This window comes from Thamnophis sirtalis, unplaced genomic scaffold (assembly GCF_051295495.1).
Source record: "Thamnophis sirtalis isolate CommonGarterSnake01/CBP01778 unplaced genomic scaffold, rThaSir2_p1.2 scaffold_4, whole genome shotgun sequence".
Lineage (NCBI taxonomy): Eukaryota > Metazoa > Chordata > Lepidosauria > Squamata > Natricidae > Thamnophis > Thamnophis sirtalis.
In genome coordinates this window covers 23,904,096-23,925,400 of record NW_028261384.1, presented here as the reverse complement: position 1 = coordinate 23,925,400, position 21,305 = coordinate 23,904,096, and the positions used below count along the sequence as shown (strand labels likewise).

Sequence of the window (21,305 nt, the reverse complement as noted above, 5' to 3'; positions counted from 1 at the left end):
AAACCTGTATACACCACTGCAAACTCTACTTGGTGTAATGTAAGCTATGTGCACAGTAGAGGTTATTTAACTGCTGTAACGGGATTATTTATTTAATCCATAAATGTATATCTGAAATTTAAGCAGGGATTGCTTAAATTTAAGCCCAGAATCTGTTGCTAAGCGAAAAGGTTGTTAAGCGAAGCTCACAAAAATGTCTATGTGGACTGCTATGCTCAATAACAGCAATTGTGACATTCTAATTTGCTGTCATTAAGTGATTGTGTGGGTCATTAAATGAACAGAGTCCCAGATAAGGAGCATAGGAGCTGAAAATCCTCCCTCCTGAAATCCCAGCAGGATTCTCAGTACCCCTAACTTGTTTATGTGGCCTACTCTGGGCCTCCTGGGACTTTCTCCACTCGCTTAAGGCACACCACATTCTTTACTGTGTTCACTCAGGAGCTAAAAGTCCGGCTTGAATTTTGGCTCCTTCTTGTCTTTGAGGGCTGGTTGAAAGAACTGCCAAGAGAAGCCTTCAATAGGGACAAGAACAGAGCTCAAATAATCAGGACCTGAGCTTTGTTTTTACACTCCTCAACCAGATGTCAACATACAAAGAACAGTTGCAGGAATTGGGTATGTCTAGGCTAAATAAAAGAGGGATTGAGTGTGTGAGACACAATAGCAGTGTTCCAATATTTAGGGGTGGCAACAAAGAAGATGAGGTCAACCTATTCTCCAAAGCACATGAAGGTAGGACAAGAAGCAATGGATGGGAATTAATCAAGAAGAGAACCAACCTAGAATTAAGGGGAAATTTACTGACAGTAAAAGCTATTAATCAGTTGAACAACTTGCCTTCAGAAGTTGTGGGTACCCCATCACTGGAGGTTTTTAAGAAGAGATTGGCGTAGCAATTTGTCTGAATTGGTATAGGGTTTCTGCTTGAGCAGGGGGTTGGGTAAAAGTCCTTCAAGGTCACTTGTAGCTCTGTTACTATGTTGAACTCTCCTCTCTGCAGGAAGGAACTTCTTCCATATGGTGTAGAAACAGAACTCAAATCATCAGGATCTGAGGTCTATTTTTCCATCCCATCAAAGTTAATCTTCCACATATTGAAGAGGAGCTCTTTTAGCATAGTGGAAAAATAGAACTAAAATCTTAAGGATTTAAGCTCCATTTCTACACCCCTTGGAAGGATGTTAGTTCCCCCACAAAGAAGAGGAGTCCTTCCACAGGATGCAGAAAAAGGCATTCAAATTATCACAATCTGAAGTTTGTTTGTCCAACCTCACTGAAGGAGTTCAGCTCCTCCATGCACGGAAGGGAGCTCCTTCAGTTGGATGAGGGAACATGAGGTCCATTTTTTCCAACCCATGAAAAGAGTTAAGTTCTTAATAGGTAGCTCCCAAACATGAAAGAGAGTTTCAGCAGATGGCAGCAGCTTGCAACCTTCCTTCCCAGCTTCCCAATTGACTTTCAAAGGAAATCAACAGTATGATCATGGGATGCTCGGGAATCAGTCTGAAGTGTGAAAAGATTTCCAAGCACCAAACTTAAAATTGTATAATTGTGTGTGTGTGTGTGTGTGTGTGCGCATTGTTTTATGATGGCTTGGCCGTAAAGCATCTTTTTCAGGCCCTTGATAGCTTTAAATAAAGCTAAATAATCTATCATAAATTGAGCGCTACCTGTAGATCTGATTACTGCTTAGAATAGAGACCACTGGGAAATTGCAGGTCTTTAGCCTAATTGGGGAAGATGCAAAAAATCCTGGAAGAATGCAATGGAAAACTTTTTTCATATAGTTGCTAAGAACTTAATATGGAGTCTGCGAAGCTTATCAGTTATCGGAGTGATGGTTGTCCTAAAAATGCTTTTTCAAAACGTAACTAGACTTTGTTTTCCCCTGAAGACATTTAGCTTCTCATCCATGAAGCTTTTTCAGTTCTTCTTCGGAACATCTTCAAGGGAAAACAAAGAAAGTTCAGTTACCCCTTGAAAAAGCACCTTTGGGATAATATGGATATGTTTGTGCTGTGAAGTTGAAGTTAACCAGAGGAAGTTGTTACTTTTAATCTGTGTTACATTAAAATCTTAAGAACATGCTTATTGTATTTTTTGCCATATTTATTTACTGAAAATATTCAAAGCAAAACTTTTAAAGTATATTATCAATACATTATTAAAAGCAATATTTAAAAATCCTAAAAGAGCTTAAAGTTTCAGGACATGTTTTCTAAGACAAATGTTTTACATGAGTATAATTTTATATATTTATTCTACAGTTGCCAAAATGCTGAATATAGTAATATTTTTACAATATGAATATATAATTCAATAAACCAGAATGAAATGAAGATTAAAAATCTTTTTTTTTCTTTATATGGGCTGATTAATTCTACAGAGTGTTTTAATTTTAAACTTTAAATTCTAAAGGTATTTTCGAGAAAGTCAGTTTAATGAAATGGTTAGAGCATCAGGTTAGAGATAGGGAGGCCATAAGTTCTATTCCCACCTGCACAAAGCCAGCTGGGTGATCTTGAGCCAGTCACGTTCTATTGTCTTAGGAAGGAGGCAGAGGCAAATCACTTCAGAAAATCTTGCCAAGAATCCTGCAGACTTGTCATTAGGAGTCAAAACTGGCTTGAAGGCACAAAAATAGAAAGTGTATTTATCCAACCTGAAAATTAAACATTTGTGAATCTTGTTGCTATTAAAATGATAAATTATTATCAACAAATAATTCAAATCCCCCAACTTTATCTAATCTCTGTTTATTTTTCATCATTTTTCTATTTTAACTGGTTTTACATTCACTAATGCTATCTTTATACAGAGGGCCACTAATGATATTCTTCAAGTTATCTGGCACGGATATAGTCTTGAATACATATGTTGAGCAAATTGCACAATTATTCCTTAAGCAACTCACATTCATAATTCAACATTTCTACACACTGTCTGCCAACATAATTTTTCAAAGGTCTTAACTAAGCAAATTAAAATAACAACCACAGTCTATTTTGTGCACCTTTGTGTTCATTTCTTTTATCCTTTGCAATAAAGCAAATGCAGAATGTACACATGGATGAATTTGGTACCAGAGACTGCACTAAAAGGGACCCTGTTTCTGTGCTAGTTGATTTCTAGAATTCAGTTGCTTTTTCTAGATTCTCTCACTTACATGCAGGCAATTTGCTTTCTATCTGTGTGCTGCAATTCAGTTATTATAGGCTAATTAATGAATTAATTATAAAACACATTTTTCTTTCTCAAAATTAGTCATTTGCTTAATTTATGTTTCTTGATGAAGAAACATGGAAAGATGTCAAATCCAAGTTTTCTATTATAAGATTGATTCCTTTATTTCTGAAGAAATCTTCATCTATAGGTGTGTCTCCCTTTCTGTATTTGTTTTAAAACATCCAGATGCTAATGGAAAATAGCAGTTATCTCTCTTATCCAGTCTGTATCATTCTGTAGAAGTCAGAAAATCTTAGAAATGAATAAATTGTATTTAATTTGTTAGAGCTTAATAGTATGCACATGCTACGGGGAGGGAGGGCTTGTACATCTTTTTTAAAAAAAGGTGATGATAGTGAATAATAATCTTGTTTGTAGAACAAAGAAAGCACTTGCACATCTCTGAATAATATAAGCAAATAATTATATCTAATATAATGGCTTTATTATTGAAATGTTCTATATTTGTAGGTGTTGATAGTTGATATGTTTCTAATGGATTGAAAAAAAGAGATACTGTTCATCCTTGTTGTTAAATAAACTTGATAATCAGTGTTGCCAGGATAACGGACAGCGCAATTACATATGATTTTAAAAATAAATCAATATTGTTTAATAGAGTTAATTTTTAAGATAGCATGCATAAGTTTATATTGCTATTGAAAAACTTATATACTCAGAGTTTTTTTTCATAGTAGCTTCACAGCAGAATTTTACTTTTGAATTATAAAAATTGTGCCTCTCCTCATTCTTATTAGTAGGCTAAAGGGAGATTACATAGTTCACCCAAATTAGTGAAAAGCAGTATATCTTTTTGCAAAGAATTAAGCAATTCAAAATGTTTTTTTTAATGCTCATTGAGTGAGGAAAACTAATGACATTTTGTTGGTTTATAGGTTAATCCCACATTAAGACTTGGTGTGCTGTTTTCAATGGGGAAAAATACAGATGGTTTATATGCATGTTATTTGGAATGGCAAATTTTCATGTAATTTGTATTGGCACCTTTATTATTTTTATAAATTACTCAAGGCAATGAAAAAATATCCAATACTTCTTATTTTCCCCATAACAACAATCCTGTGAGATGGGTTGGGCTAAGAAAGAGTGATTGGGCCAAAGTCATCCAGCTGGCTTTCATGTTTAAAGCAGGACTAGAACTCACAGCCAGACTGGGCTGGACTTGTATTGTGGGGGGGAGGGGACCAGAAGCAGTCCTAGAGCTGCAGTGGGCCAAAACATTTTTTTTATGCTCCCAGGCCTGGCTGGGGCCAAGCGTCATCTCTGGGGGCGGGGGTAGACAAAAGCAATTCCCATACTGCAGCACAAAGGGACACTGTTTTTCAGTGGCTTTGGAGCTTTTTTTCCTCCCATTGTAAAGCCCAGCCCCAACCTGGCCTAGCAGTCAGACAAAGCCTGTTTTGTCAATGGTGAGAGCAAGAAGCTACCAAAGGTCAGCTATGGTGCAGAGTACAGGACAGCGGAAGTCTTGGAATGCAGAATGATGGGGGCTACTATAGCTGGACTGCACTGGGATAGTTACAGCTTCCTAGCAGCTCCAGAATCACGCAGCTGACCCACAATTCTTGGTTAGCAATGGAAACTGGGACTGTGGGGTTACTGTCACTAAGCGAGGCAGTCATATGTTGTCTTGCTTTACGATCACATCTCTTTTTTTTCAGACTTTGATTACTAGACACAGTATATTTCTTTTTCTTGAAATATCTTAAAATGTTATTGCAAGGATATATACTTTGGAAGAATGAAGTCCTTGGTATATATTGAGTAACTATGTAACTTGTCCATTGATTGATGTGTAGTGCTTGAGAGTACAATTAGTCTTCAAAACTGTAATGAAGACTGCTAGCTGCTTGGCAACTGGTTATAAATTGAAGGCTACCTGTTTGGAAGCTATTATTTTTGCATGCTATGGCATTTTCATTTTGACTTTCTGAAGACAACATATAATGGCCGAGGGTGGGTTTCTGAAAAAAAACCTAAAAGCATTTATTTTGTAATTTTAATATGTTTAGTTATTGAATATTAACAATGCAGTAAATGTTTCAATTATCCTTACAGATATGGAGCTATAGAATTGTAATTAATAAAAGAGACATGAGGGTTTATAACTTAATAGCTTTATATGCTTTATAATTTCTATACTTTTGCTGGTGGGCCATAAACTTCATATCAGAGAGAGATAGGGTTTCTTTTTCCTATGAATAAAACAACAAGCTAAAGATAATCCTCAATTTATAACTGAAATAGACCCTGCATATTGCACCCGCAAGACATAACAGTTGCTAAGTGAAGTGCCAGTGTGATTGCCTTGTAGCCTTGGTCAGTGATCCCAATCCCTGCTCTCCCCATTGTTGTTAAGAAGGGGAGCTCCAGAGAGCTACTTTGTTTAAGAAGGAAAGCAGTCTGATATGCCACTAGAGACCATGTGGCATTGTCCTGGAAGCAAGCACCATTTTGAAATGGCCTTAATTCATTCTGAAATATTCAGATTGAATAAAATTGTGTATTGTTATAAAATTAAGGGTTTTTTAATGTTAGGTTTATATTGTAGTGTAGTGCCTAAGACATTGGACTGGCACTTGGGAGACTTGTGATCCAACCCGTCCTCAGCTCAATGAGCTTTGCGACGAAATAAATAAAATTAATTAATCAACTCATCCTCCCATACAGAAGATAGATATGGAGAAGGCAACATACTCTGTCTTGTGCCTTAGAATAAAAGGTGGGATATATATCAACTAAACGGATACTAATATTGTAATTCTCATTTAGTGCAATTAATGAATCCCATGAAATAGTCACATTATTTAAATTTGCACTATTTCAAATAGTATTTTTATGGAAAAGGGGATAATTGGTTCCAGCTTTAGAAACCTAAATTTATATATGTTTATTTATGAAATACTATGTAATAATAAAGGAATACAAAGTCCTATACAAAGTTGCTACATATTGCTAACTCAGGCATTCTGCTATAGTTCTTCAAATCGGCCTCTTGTTTTCTGAACTTTTCTTGAATGGGCTCTTCCTTTTCTTCAATTTGCCCAAAGGACAATTAGTATCTAAAACCCCAATGGTAACTACATGCTAGCCCCTATGTTACTCTCATACTAACTGAATTTTGGCTTACATTGGATATGAGCTTGAATCTATTAATAATTTGCACTGTAAGTCACAATATTGCACTATTCAAATTTCTATTAATCATAAAGTATCTGTAAATACTATTCAGGCTGTACAATGCATTTTAGAAGTCTTTTTAAAAATGATTAAATTATGGCAACTTCTCCATCATTCCTATTGCCACACGCTGCTCTTGGTGATGAATTTTCTTACTGCTAACTCTCTGTCAGCAGTGGAAATTTGAGCAAACAAAGCAAGACAATAGAGGTAAGATGTAAGCACGTGCCAGTGCAAGATTGAGTCTGTTAGATAGGTCTTGTGCTATTTTTATATTGTTCAGATTTATTTTAAGATTATTATTAAAAACAGGACCAAATTTGTTTCTATTATAGTCCATAAACTTGTCTACTGATTTCTTTCTCATCGTCTTAACTGGATTTTCTATTGGTATACAGAATATTCCAGAGCAGAAAAATGCTGGGAGGGTGAGAGAGTATGACTAAGGAAAAGTGTGGGAAACAGAAAGAGGTGTATGATTCAGTTTATAACATTTCCTGTCAATTATCCACTGGCTGAATTAAAAGCTAATACATATATGAACATAATATTACTGTTTGCACAAAGGTATGATGACATGGTACAATAAATTGAGAGCATTTATGTGAGTGCTTTTGAGAAATAAGATTATGTTGCTGAGGGAAGATAATAAATAATGGCACATTATTCAGGCAGATTCAAAAAGGCTAAATGTCTGTCAGATGACTACCGGTAATTAACTCAACATGCCAACAGCACCTGTTCCTTTCAATGGAAATGAAGTGAAATCAGTGCAGGCAGAGATGGATTAGGACAGTCATCCATTCTTTATGTGATAGGGGTTATAAACAAAACTTGCAGTGAAATCGTGGCACTTTTATTGGCACTTCCTTCCAAATAAGTCTTCCTCATTGTAGTGTTGTCTCAGGTTTGCCATGCAGTCAAATTGCAGTTGTGTGTGAAAATTAGCTCTTGGCTGCACGTAGCTACTTATGACGTTATCAAAAAAAAATATTTTGGAAGAAAATAGTGGCAACTGCTTCTCTTATACGGCTAGAGTACTTCTATGCATGCAGTAACCAGGAGCCAAACTTGACTTGGCAATGGTCTTACTTGGTATCCTGGAGCTGTTTAAAACAGATTCTCTCTCCTCCCCGTCCAAAAAAACCTTTGATTTGTTAACCTTCGTTAAATATCTTATTAGTAATTTCAGATTGCTAGTACAGATAGTGCTTGACTTATGACCACAGCTGGGACTATATTTCTTTTGCTATGCAAGATGGCTTTTTAATTTGTGCACAGTTTTACAACCTTTTTTGCCACAATTATTAAGCAAATTACTGCAGATGTTAAGTGATTCACAGAGTCATTAAGAAAATCTGGCTATTCCCCATTGACATTGCTTGTTAAAAACCAGCTAGGAAGATTGCAATTGATAGTTGCATGCCCTAGAATACTGCAAGCATTGTAAAGACATGCCAGTTGCCTTAATTTTCATCACATGACCATGGGGATGCTGCAGTGGTCATAAGTGTGAAGAACAGTCATAGGTCACTTTGAATAGTCACAATGAATGGTTAAGTTAAGGACTGCCTTGTAATAGTCACATTTCCCCATTCTTTTGCTATTGACATATTAAATGGTCACAATAATTCAACATTTAATTACAATTTAATTGAGTTATAGTAGATACTTTAAATGTGGAACCATTTAAAACTTAAATTCATTTATTTAATCATTTAAAAACCAGATTGCTTGATCTTGAGAATCAGTCACATAAGACACGCATATATTTATTGATTGTAATTAATAAATATATCTGATATAATAAAATGTCTCTGTAATTGTAATTAATAAGATTAAGATGAGCAGATTTGCAGGCTTTTGCTAATATTGATGTTAAATATCTATAATAACAATAGTTTCAGAGAATAGGAAGTATCTTTTGCTATGAAAGTAAGTCTCTTGTGCTTACTCTAAGCTTGATGGAGATAGCTGAATGGAGTAACTGGAAAGAAAGCTAAGGAAATTTATCCTGTTTTTCTTCCTCTCTCCCTCCATGAAATAGTTAGGTTTTCATAAGATTTCATTAAATAAGTGTTGCAATTTTAAAATTAGAAAAATGCTAAGCCATCCGAGGTCACTTTATAGGTGAGATAGGTGGCATAAAAAACAAATTAGTTAATTGGGTAATCTAATAGGCAAAGAAGACTAAGAGCTAGCAAGGGCTAAATATATAGGTGAATATTTTTGTTCTACAAATCTCAAGCTTCTCCTGTGAATGGGAGAGGAGCCAAATGCTGGACTGTCACTACTCCAGGCAATGGGACTGCAAAAATTATTTTATTTCAGACGCATATGCAATATTTGTGCCTGATTTGCCAATACTTCATTTTTCCAAATTTTTTCTCAACTGTTTTTGTTTATTCAAATGGCAGGATACATTTGTATTTCTTAACTCATAAATAGTAAGGATGTCTGCTTGCTTCTGTCTGTCTGTCTGTGTCTGTATGCCCCCCCCCTTCTCTCTGTATGGCATCAAAAATGTTGACATTCATAAGAATGAAGTCAAAATACATTTTCTGAAGTTTAAAGTTCAGATACATTGGTGGTTTTTTGTATTTGCCTGCAAGGGAAATAAAAAGTTGATGACAATACAGTTTATTAATTTATTTAGCATATGGCATGTGTTAGCCAGGGATCACCAAAGTGGTTGGCTCTCTCTGTGAAAGGATTTTTTTCTGGTAGTGTTATCTTTACCTGCGATACACCTGAATGCCAGTAGGCAATTGGGGGAGCTCCTTTCTTGTCCTCCTGCAGTTTATTCGCTCACTGGAATCGAACTGCTAAGCAGCGGTGCGGAGGCCCAGCATCTTACCATGTGAGCTGACATTTCCCCCCCCCCCCAATACATAGTATTATAATACTATCATACAACATAGTATTATCTGCTTTTAAGTTTGAATTTATTTTGAATTATTTCTAAGAAATTACTGGCTACTTTGAAGATTTCAAGATATATATTAAATATGTTACATACTGATTCTCTTATTGTACTACAACTTCTTCTGATGTTATTTTCAAACTTTGCATTAAAAAAACTAACTATCGACCTTTGGTCTGAGTTAACTTACAGTTAGATTGCAAGTTTATGTAGAACATCATACATTTAAGAAAATACTTTCATATATAATTTATTAGAAGTCTTTCATTCTAACACAGGCTGACAATTTTCCCAGGAGACAAATGAGAAACTAGGGCTGTTGGGGAGGGCTGCTACCTCCATCCCATTTCCTTCCCACCACTGCCATCCTGCCACTGCCTCCTTGGTCAGGCAAGGACCTTTAAAGGGCAGGATATGGCCCACAGATTATAAAATGCGCATGATTTTATTTTATGTTCAGGTGGCAAAGTATAGAAGAAATGCAAAACCAATGGATGAGGAGGAGAGACAGAGGAAGATAGCGATGGGCAGAGCCATGGTAAGGCGAGAAGGGAGGGCGGGAGGGAGCGCAGGGTGCGAAGGCTGCCAGGTGGCAAACCTGGTCGCGGTCACGGGTGAGGGGGTGAGGTGAGAGAAATAGATGGTGACGTGGGCGGCTTGGGCTTCATGGGTGGTAAGGAACATAAAGCTTGCCGGCCCCGCCCCCTTTTTCCGTAACTAATATATATATATTGCCCGTATGCCCCCTTCCCGCTGTCAGGAGCGGCAGCAGAGTTAATAAAGCTCAGTGGTGGATGGCTGAGAGAGTGAGGCGTTCCTGACGACTTTTCCGTGTTGCGCTTTCCTTTGTGTATGACTCTTTTTTGTGTGTTTGTGTGTGTGTGTGTGTTGGAACTGTCATTCCTGCATTTGGGGTCCTCTCCGCGCAAATCGTAGGTTCCAGAGCAAGGCGCTTTCTTCCCTGCTTGTGATATGTATCAAGGCCATTGGCTGGGGAACAGCTTTTGCTCTTGGCAAGAGGTTGTACATGCCTTGGAAATGCCACAGGTCCCAACTGGTATCTATATTTTAGAAGAGCAAGGAATGGCATGTGGCTGTAGGAATCGCAAGTTATTCTGTCTTGCTCTATAAATAGGTGCCTTGAAAGCCAAGGCAAAAAATGTACTGCCCTAAGTCAGGTTTATAATGTAAACGCACTATACAGCAGAGGAAGTTGAATAAGGCCACTGAAAAATTGGTAATTAAACCTGTATACACCACTGCAAACTCTACTTGGTGTAATGTAAGCTATGTGCACAGTAGAGGTTATTTAACTGCTGTAACGGGATTATTTATTTAATCCATAAATGTATATCTGAAATTTAAGCAGGGATTGCTTAAATTTAAGCCCAGAATCTGTTGCTAAGCGAAAAGGTTGTTAAGCGAAGCTCACAAAAATGTCTATGTGGACTGCTATGCTCAATAACAGCAATTGTGACATTCTAATTTGCTGTCATTAAGTGATTGTGTGGGTCATTAAATGAACAGAGTCCCAGATAAGGAGCATAGGAGCTGAAAATCCTCCCTCCTGAAATCCCAGCAGGATTCTCAGTACCCCTAACTTGTTTATGTGGCCTACTCTGGGCCTCCTGGGACTTTCTCCACTCGCTTAAGGCACACCACATTCTTTACTGTGTTCACTCAGGAGCTAAAAGTCCGGCTTGAATTTTGGCTCCTTCTTGTCTTTGAGGGCTGGTTGAAAGAACTGCCAAGAGAAGCCTTCAATAGGGACAAGAACAGAGCTCAAATAATCAGGACCTGAGCTTTGTTTTTACACTCCTCAACCAGATGTCAACATACAAAGAACAGTTGCAGGAATTGGGTATGTCTAGGCTAAATAAAAGAGGGATTGAGTGTGTGAGACACAATAGCAGTGTTCCAATATTTAGGGGTGGCAACAAAGCACATGAAGGTAGGACAAAAAGCAATGGATGGAATTAATCAAGAAGGGAACCAACCTAGAACTAAGGGGAAATTTCCTGACAGCAAAAGCTATTAATCGTATATAATTTATTAGAAGTCTTCCATTCTAACACAGGCTGACAATTTTCCCAGGAGACAAATGAGAAACTAGGGCTGTTGGGGAGGGCTGCTACCTCCATCCCACTTCCTTCCCACCACTGCCATCCTGCCATTGTCTCTTTGGCTAGGCAAGGACCTTTAAAGGGCGGGATATGGCCCACAGATTATAAAATGCCCATGTGTGCTCTAACATGATTTTATTTTATGTTCAGGTGGCAAAGTATAGACAACAACAAGCATACGCTGAACAACAGAATGCATTGAAGAAGAAGAAAAACATAAAAGTCAAAGATGAAGAATTGATACAAGAAGGTTTGAATATTAACCAATTGCAAACAGAAGAAGTGTCCCTACATAGCTTTCAAAGAGAAGCAGCTGCTACATCTGAATCTATTACAGTGAGAACCTTGCCCAGTGATGAAATGATCAAGCATGATCAAATATATACCACAAAAGTAAGTGTTTCAGACTTTGAGGTTTTTTTCTTTTTTTAGGGTTAAAGTTAGAGGCTACTTATTGTTAGATGGTGTAGTATATTATGTATCATAAGTATGCTTACATTTCTTTGCTTTGAAAGTAAGAGCAAGTAAAAGTTAAAGTAACCACTATTTTAAATGGATAATAGTATTAATAACAGTACCACAATAGGAGGCTATAGTGCCAGAGTTTGATAAGATTAAAACAGTTTATAATATTGATTAAAAATAATTCTGGGATGCATTTATTGAAATTGAAGTCTTTTAAAATGATCTCACAAAATAATCTATATTGATGTTTATTTGAAATGTTACTGGTTATTGGAAATCTGTAAATATTGAGTTAATAGTAGGTTTTATTACAATGTAATATAGGTAGCCCTCAGTTAAGCCAAGATAATTGTAACTGAAATTTCTGTCGCTAAACACTGCAATCTTAAAGTGTGATATCACATGACCACATCATTTTGTCATTGGCAACCCCAGCAGTCTCCATTGCCATGATTAAGTGAATACCACTGGGGATCCACCTTTCTCTAAGTCATTTCTGCTTAGTCTTTCAGCATGAGCCTCGGTAAAATGATAGGCTCCCTCTTCTTGAATTCTCCTCACCTGTCTTATCTACTTCCATTTATGTCCTTTTAGATGCCTGACCATCCAGCTGCCCAACTATATCTGCCACCATTGCATTGCACATTTCCCAGGACTTTCTTTCATGCTGTCTTTTTTCATACTGGTATAGCTAGGACGTGTTTCATGCCCTGCCCAGGGCTTCTGTTCACATGCCAGCCAGGGCTTTCTTTTGTGAAAGAAGGCCAATGTGTGACAGATGGGGCCTTTTCTCACATACCAAGTTTATTTAACTAGTGTGCAAAATAAGAAACCAATAAGGAACTTTAAGGATTACTTGTAAGTCCCTTCATCTCTATCCTAACTTCAAGCAGTGGTTGAACAAATGGACATTAAATAAAAACTACCTGTATGTCTGATCAAAATCCTTGGTGGGTCCTCACAGATCATATCAGTACATGACACAAAATACAAAGTAAATTATCAAATATTTCTATCTATAAATCTGAAAATTTTCTTAACCTTATTAGTATTTTTCAATTTATAAATAGTAATTTTAAAGAACAATTTGTTTATGAAATGCAGATTTTGACTAATGTAAAGTTATCCTTTATTCTTCATAAAGCATTATAAACACTTTACCAACATGGAGAAATATAGGTGAAATTTTAAAAGGCTCCCTATCTAATTAAGTTATGAATTCACATGATATGTACTCCCACAGAATATTACAACAAACGATCCTGCAGAAGCTCATTTACTCCCTCCCTCCCTTCCTCCTTTCCTTCCTTCCTCCCTTCCTTCCGTCCATCCGTCCATAGAACTATCCATTTGCCAGAAGCATTTGGATAGTTAACAAAAGTTAAAAGTATTAAATGAAAGTAAGTGATAAAATTACAGTCCTGACAATGAGTATACAGGAAATCCTTGAGCCCAAAATTTCTGTTTCTAAGCGAGACATTTGTTAAGTGGGTTTTGCTCCATTTTACAATCTTAAGTGTTAAGAGAATCTAGCTTCCCATTAACTTTGCTTATTGAGAAGATTGAAAATGGTAGTCACACTGGGACACTGCAACCATCATAAATATGAATCAGTTCTCAAGCACTTGAATTTTGATTCTGTGACCATGAGGATGCTGCAACAGTTATCATATAAGTGTGAAAAATGGTCATACATTATTTTCAGTGATGTTGTAATTTCAAATGGTCACTAAATAAACTGTTGTAAGTTGAGAACTACCTGTAGTTACAATTAGACCAGTTCCTGGAGGAAGACAAAGACCTTCAGGACCTTCCTTGGGCTGATAGGGTTGGAATCAAACATATTTGAGGAAGAGAAGGCAATTCCAAAAGACTGGTGCTGCAACAGAAAAGACGTGGCTTTTTATGGAATACTAATACTAATCTTGTTAGATCATATTGGATAGGGAGAGGTAATTGAAGCATGACAATTATGAAAATTATCAGACTTCCATCTTGAATTGTAACTTGGCCTCCATTGGTCATAGTGGACTTACATGTTTCCATTGTTACACAAGAGTATACAAGAGCACCCATAACTATTTATGCTTTAACAATCTTTTACACATTCTATTGAACAATTAAATATTCAAATGTAATTTCTAAGTGGCTTTAAAAGACAACATTGTAGTAATAGAGATAACACATAACTAGAATGCCAATGACTGTGAATAGAGCTCCCAATTCATAAATGGGCGCACTTATCACACAAGATGATTTGTGGAACCAGAAGTCTATAGGAACCTCCCACTTCAGTCTGGGATAGCATAGCCCTATATAAAAATATCTCTGGAACTGAATGCCCCTCCAAATTCACAGTCATTTCTTTTATCAAGTGTTAAGCATAAATACATTTCCATCCAAACTCTCCTAGCCTCTAGCTATTGAAATTGAAGCTTGACAGTATCACTTGGTTGGCTCAGAGTTTAGATATGTAACTGGATATTGTCAGCATATTGATATTGTCTAATACAGATGGCAGGCCCATGGCACACGTGCCATAGGTGGCACGTGGAGCCATTTGTCAGGGCACACAAGGCGCTGCCCTGTCAGCTAGCCAGCACGCATGTGTGCTCTGGCCAGTTGAGTTCACCCTCTTTTAAAGCTATTTTTGCCCTCCCCAAGCTCTAGAGACTTTATAGGAGCCTGGGGAGGGTGAAAAGAGCCTCCCCACCCCTCCGGGTTCCTCCGGAGGCTTCATGAGCTTCCCTGAAGCTTTCAGAGCGCAAAAACTGGCCCTACGGGCAAACCGGAAGTTCAGGAACGGACTTCCGGTTTGCTCAGAGGGTCGTTTTGATTGCTCCGGAGGCTTCAGGAAAGCCTCATGAAGGTACCTGAAGTCTCCGGAAGGGCTTCCGGAGGGGCGAGGGAGATTGTTTCGTTCTCCCCAAGCTCCTATAAAACTTCTGAAACCTGGGTAGGACAAAAAAAGCATGGAAAAAATGGGGGGGAGCTCCTATAGTGCATGCATGCACACTGGGTGTGTGTGTCACACATTGCATTATGGGTGTGGCGTGCCCGCACATGATCCCCCTGCGCTCCCTCCACTTATGGCATGTGAGCCAAAAAAGATTCGCCATCGCTGGTCTAATATCATGCTGTGGATGATCTTTCCCAGTAGTGCCATGTAAATGAAAAGCAAGTACAAGGTTATTGAGGAGCCCAGAAGTATCCACACAGGAAGAACATAGTCTCTGTCCTCCCATCTAACTGGAACCAGCACTAAAGGAAGAAAGAGAACTTCATCAAGACCATGACCTTATTCCCAACCCCCTGTGCTCTTCCAGAAGGATGATTGATGACATCAAAATTAGCAAAGGACCAAGAAGAGCTAGGCTTTAATAATTATTTTATTATATTTGGAAACCACTGAGCTGCTGAACGAATCTGAGCAACTTATATCAAGCACAACCCATATTCTGGCCCTCTAAACCAGACCAGGAAATCAATTTCACAGTAAAGTTAAAATTATTTTTATTGAGATTGGCTGTAATAATCAAATGTTTTTCTACCTGCAATTGTATGTAATATCACAGTCAGATTTAAGGAATATCACCATTATGAAACTGAATTCCCTGTAATGTTAGTTTATACAAAAATTTGTACCAGGAAGGGGGGGCGGACCCTGGAGGCCGTGACGAGACGACGTGCAATCTCAAAGCTCTGAGATCGCACTCGATACTTTTATTGCTGGGGGGTTCTAACTGACCTAAATCATCCCGAAGAGATGGTGAACAGGAAGATTATATCTTGCTGATCTCGGGGGTACCGCACAATCTCCGGGAAAAGCAGGTTTAAAGTCTTCGTCTGGCAGTAAAAATTCCAGTCTTTTAAAACTGCCAAAGTCAGGCAATTTGAAAAAGAAGTGTTTCCAATTGGTAAGAACCTTTTATTGTTTAAAGAAAAATGGACTGCCTAAAAAACTTTAAAACCAATCTAAATTAAAGAATAGAAGAACCTAGCGGCGATTTTGATCTTTTTAATGGTTTTGGACAGTGGTTATCCTACTCTTTAAATGTTATTCACATGGATTGATTCTAAGTAATCCTTTTCAAACGGATAAATTACTCCAACATTTCTCCTGATTCTCTGTAAGCTGGCTATAAACAATTTGACTGTTTACATCTTGATACTTTTATTGCTTGGCTGTTCTGGCTCAAGAGCTGATAAGATTGTACAGCTGTTCCCTGCTTCCACTTGCGAATGCTTCAGAGTTCTTAAGAAAAAATACAACTGCTTATAAACATGGCGTCTTTTCAAGCGTCTCTCCAAGTGATACTTTCAGCTTTGCAGAGGCTGTCTGATACAGAGGACAGAATTCAGAGAAAATTGGATTATTTGGTGTTTTTGGCAACAAATTATGAGGAAAAAACTGAGGATATTTACCAAATGCAAAATAAAATGGAAAAAGGAGATAAAGAATTTGAGCTTATTGATATTCGTGACAATTGGTTTATTTCTGAGGGAGGAAAGAATGGAATATTTGAAGAGGAGCTAAATGGAGAGAAAATTTACTTCGAAAGACAGGGCATAAAAGGAGGAAAAAATATCAAAGAATTTATGAACTATGAAATACTATTTGCAAAACATTTGATACCACTGCTGAGAATTAAAGACAAGCTGATAAAGGAAACAAAAAGAGGGCGCCAAAATTATATGAGATATACCACAAACAAGAGGGGGCAAAGATTTCTTCGTATGGATTTGTTCAAAAAGATGTTTGGAGAATTGGACCCACACATGGCAGTAGATATAAGTGTTCTGTTATTGGAGAGATACAGGCTGATAGATGGAAGAGTATAATTCAAAATTAGCTAAACTTAGTTAAATCCATTGGTAATAGGTGTAGTTAAATAAAAATTGATAATGATAGTAATGTATACAATGTTGAGTTGTTATGATAAGTAATAATTGGATATGAGAAAGGAAGGTTAGAAATATTATTGGATTATCTATAAAGATGATTAATAATAATAAATATCATAAAAAACTATATACAATTAAATTTTAAGGGGGAAATGCTATGATATAGGATATAGTTAAATAAAGAAAGGATAATGATAATAAATTATATATTTGGAGGATTAGAAAACTTTGGTATTAAATATTATGGATGTTTAGCTGAAATAGGATATGAGGATTTAATGTTAATGGAGGATTTTATAAATAAGTAAATGAAATGCCAGCATGTGGTTATGGATTGAATTTTGGTATATTTAAGGATGAAGGATGTTTAAATAACTGTAGTCAAATAAAAGTGGAGGTATGATAAGGTGACCAGACGTCCCGCTTTTGGCGGGACACCCTCGCTTTTTAATGCATTTTCCCACGTCCCGCACGCTTTTTTAAAAAGCACGCTTTTTTGGCGCTCGCAGCTCCCGCCCATCAGCTGCTAGCTTGCTGGGCTGGCTCATCGTTCTGTTCTCTATCCTACCTACCTACAAATTTAAGCCAGCCCAGCCTGCCGCTCACTGATTGGATTGGCCTGGACTCCAGCCAATCAGTGAGCTGGCTGGGATGGGAAATTTTCAGCACGCCACGTGCTGAAAATTTTCCATCCCAACCAGCTCACTGATTGGCTGGACTCTGCTTAGCTGAGCACGCCTGCGCGAGTCTCCATTTCCTTTCGTCTTTTGGGATTGCAGCTGCGCTTACTCACTGGTGAGTAATCTAATCTATTCTATCTAATAATCAGAGAATTTTCCGCTCGCCGCGGCAGGAGGAGAGGGTGGGGGCAGCGGCAGCCGCCCCCAGAGAACTTCCTCTCGCTTCTGGGGCTCCCGCCGCCCGGCAGAAGCCCCTGAACCGCGTGGAAGGCCGGCCGGCTGCCGCTGCCCCCCACCCTTCCGCGGAGTCCGTTCGTGTTTGGGATCGCCGCCTCCGAGAGGGTGGGGGCAGCTGCAGCCGCCCGCAGAGAAGTTCCCCTCGCTTCCGGGGCTCCCGCCGCCCGGCAGAAGCCCCTGAACCGCGTGGAAGGCCGGGCGGCTGCCGCTGCCCCCCCACCCTTCCGCGGAGTCCGTTCGTGTTTGGGATCGCCGCCTCCGAGAAGGTGGGGGCGGCTGCAGCCGCCCGCAGAGAAGTTCCTCTCGCTTCCGGGGCTCCCGCCACCCGGCAGAAGCCCCTGAACCGCGTGGAAGGCCGGGCAGTTGCCGCTGCCCCCCCACCCTTCCGCAGAGTCCGTTCATGTTTGGGATCGCCGCCTCCGAGAGGGTGGGGGCAGCTTCAGGACAAATTTTTTTTTATTTTTATTATGTCAGTTTATTTTATATGAACCATTATATACAATCAGCATAGTGAAAAATATCTACAATACACATCTAAATTAGTATTCCTAAAATAATTTTAGGAGGAATATTTATGACTAAATAACATGATGGAGCTTTGCAAAAATGGGTTTATCAATCATTTTCAAATATTATTAGACTATTTTGTGGTTTGTAATTGTGTAAGTATACAACAATACATACGCATTACAAAGACAAACATGCATAAATGCACATGTGATGAGAGGGGATGTTGTATACTGGTCCCCTTGATACCTCTATTTACCACTTTCCTTCTACATCTTCCCATACATTTGTGAGTAGCTTCTTATGTAGGCTGCTAAAACACTCTTTAGTTCTTCTTTGCAGTAGTTTAATGTTTGGATAAAATGGAATATCCTTTGACTTTTCTCAGTAGCTTATTCAAGCAGAAAGTGTATAAAGTTGAAACCTCTCAGAATGGATTGATTAGCAAAGAAATTGAACCCTTTTTAAATTTTAAATTGAAATTAAGGAATCAACAGAGCCCACAAAGAACAAAAAGAGTTCAACAATTTAATTGCTTCTCCACTAAGAAATATTCCTTCAGAATAGACAATCACAGTACAATAAAATGAAACAAAGACAAATCCAAATTGTTACTTTGCTTTTAGCTCCATTGTTCTTCAGATAGTTATATCGTTCTTGATTCTTCAGCTTCCACATCCCTGAAACTTACGGCTTTACTTACTTCTCTCTAAGTCAAGCTGGAATAGATCTGTTCTGCTCCTCCCATGAAAACAAAATACAAAAGAAAAATTAAGCCATGTAAATGTTCATATTCCTTATTGAGTCTTTAGAGTTTGAATTTCTTGAATTTCCCTTATGATCTCTATCTAAATCGATAGGTTTAAATTTGATTGATGGATCAGATTTAAGTTTTTCTTTTTTGTATCTAACCATCTTGGGATGGAATTTCTCCCACATGCTACAAAAATATACTCATAAGATTGATGATTAGAATTTGAAATAAGTTGAACTAGTTTTGGATGCAGAAGAGGCTGTATTATATCAGGCCTATAATTGGAAGTTTAGAAAATGATTTAGTCAGGCCCACATGTTGACAACAAATCATTTATAGGCAACATATTTTTTCTATTTTTGTGTAAAAGGAGAGCAACTGTGCTTTCCAGTGACAGTTCTTTTTTACCATAAATAATGCTTTTAGAATGAAGAAAAAGAGTTTCTCTGCAGGCATGGCATTCAATTCTTCAAGAGCTTTCTCCTCCCAGGAGGTTGACTGTCATGGCTGATTGGATATAGGACACAGAGTTGTAGTGAAGCCCAATCTCTTCCAACGTTTTGTGCCATTATCCAACTCATATTGGTTCCTTCACTCATAGGACTATTTCTCATGGAGAGACTCATCTGTACAAGTTGTTGTTGAGAACATTTTTTGCATCCTCTGTTAAATTATTTATTGAACTCTTCATAGAGCTTGAAGGCTACTTCACTTGTATTTGAATTATATGATTTAATACAGCACTGTCAAATATTGGATAACTCATTATGTTTTTGTCGTGCTTTATTTTGCACAAATATTCAAATAAGCACAGCAGTAGCTTGGAATGTAAGGCCCTGAAAGCTAAAAGATGATCCAAAAAGACAGGGATAAATTGTGAGAGGCAGAAATTGTTTCTGATATGTATCTGTTAACAATTTATGCATATCGGACATTTATTTAACCTTTGTCAGAATGTCTAATATTTCAATTTTTTGGAGTTCTCCTTTTTAGTGTTCTAGGTAAGGTGTTAATTACCAATGTAACAAATAAAATTCTATTCTTCAACCCAGTATCAAAGTTTTTGAAAAGCTCACGAAACTTCTTTTTTAACATTGTCCTCATCTGTCTTTTTTTTTTTTTTTTTTTTGCAGCATGATATTTGAATGATTGCTCATTGTTTGATGCTGGAAGTTTTAGTTCTTCAGATTTTAGGTCTATTCAGAGGAAGTATAAAAATTAAGCAGTCACATATTCTTTTGCAAATATAAAAAATTATTTGGGGCTTGTGCTGAAAATCAGTTCTTGGAAAAATGTTTAGAAATGTAATAAAGTGTTTATAAGCTATAAATATTAAAACTATACTAAGGTAACAAAAACCTATATTTATATTAGCATTTTAAAGTATTAATTGGTAAAAATAATATCATTAGCAAGGAAATCAATATTCTGTTATAGATAAAGAGAATACCCTGTTTCCCTGAAAATAAGACCTCCCCAGATAATAAGCCCAATTGGGCTTTTGAGCATATGTGCCCTTCCCAAAAATATTGCAACACAATAGCAGCCATGAAGTGACCACGCTCGCTACCTCCTGCACCTCAAAAATAATAAGATCTCCCCATAAATAAGGCCAAGCACTTATTTCGGTTGTCAAAAGAAAATAAGACCCTGTGTTATTTTCAGAGAAACATGGTATTTGCAGCTCAGGGTTGTAACTGTGGAGTTCTTAGCACTCTCAGAGCTTTGTTATTTTCTTGCAGATGTTTCATTGCCTGGCTAGATAAATTATACAGTACCAGTGAGATTTGCTGACTGTTTGTTTATATTAGCTTGCCCTGTCAGTTTTTGTAAGTATATGGCTTTCTCCTTGATGAAACAATACCCTAATCAAGCAACAATCAAAGAGAAAGTTGGCAAGCTGAATTCCCTATTGATAACATTACATAATACCGAACCTACTGTTATGCCTTTATAGTAAACATGTTTTGTTTTTCTGTTTTCTAAATATCTGGGCATATTTGGAATTGTATGCACTCAAGACTCACCTGAATTGATATAGAGTTCTGTATAAATGGTAATAATATTTAACATAACATTTTCTAGTTCCAACAGTATGAAGAAGCAATAAAAAAAAGGGACAGCATTATAATTCAGCTCACTGCTAATCTGCAGCAAGCCAGAATAGAGAGAGAAGAAACTGTGAGTGAATTTTTGGACTTGACAGAACAAACTGAAAAATTGCAAATTCAATTTCAGCATGTAAGTAACTGATATTTTATTAAAATTTAAAAATATGCTTA

General features: G+C 37.5%; 1 protein-coding gene across 5 annotated transcripts in view; it reads left to right on the top strand.

The window, feature by feature from the left end:
- Window positions 1–21,305, top strand: part of AKAP9 (A-kinase anchoring protein 9) — a 104,807-nt gene that overhangs the window by 9,976 nt on the left and 73,526 nt on the right. For 4 of the 5 annotated variants that reach the window (XM_087712619.1, XM_087712622.1, XM_014052765.2 and 1 more), the window contains exons 1-3: window positions 9,813–9,890; window positions 11,626–11,868; window positions 21,109–21,264. In XM_087712619.1, coding sequence (XP_087568745.1) covers window positions 9,843–9,890; window positions 11,626–11,868; window positions 21,109–21,264 — 447 coding nt within the window. In that variant the 5' untranslated portion in view covers window positions 9,813–9,842. Of the gene's footprint in view, window positions 1–9,812; window positions 9,891–11,625; window positions 11,869–21,108; window positions 21,265–21,305 lie in introns of those variants that run through there. The other variant, XM_087712620.1, reaches the window with a different exon arrangement.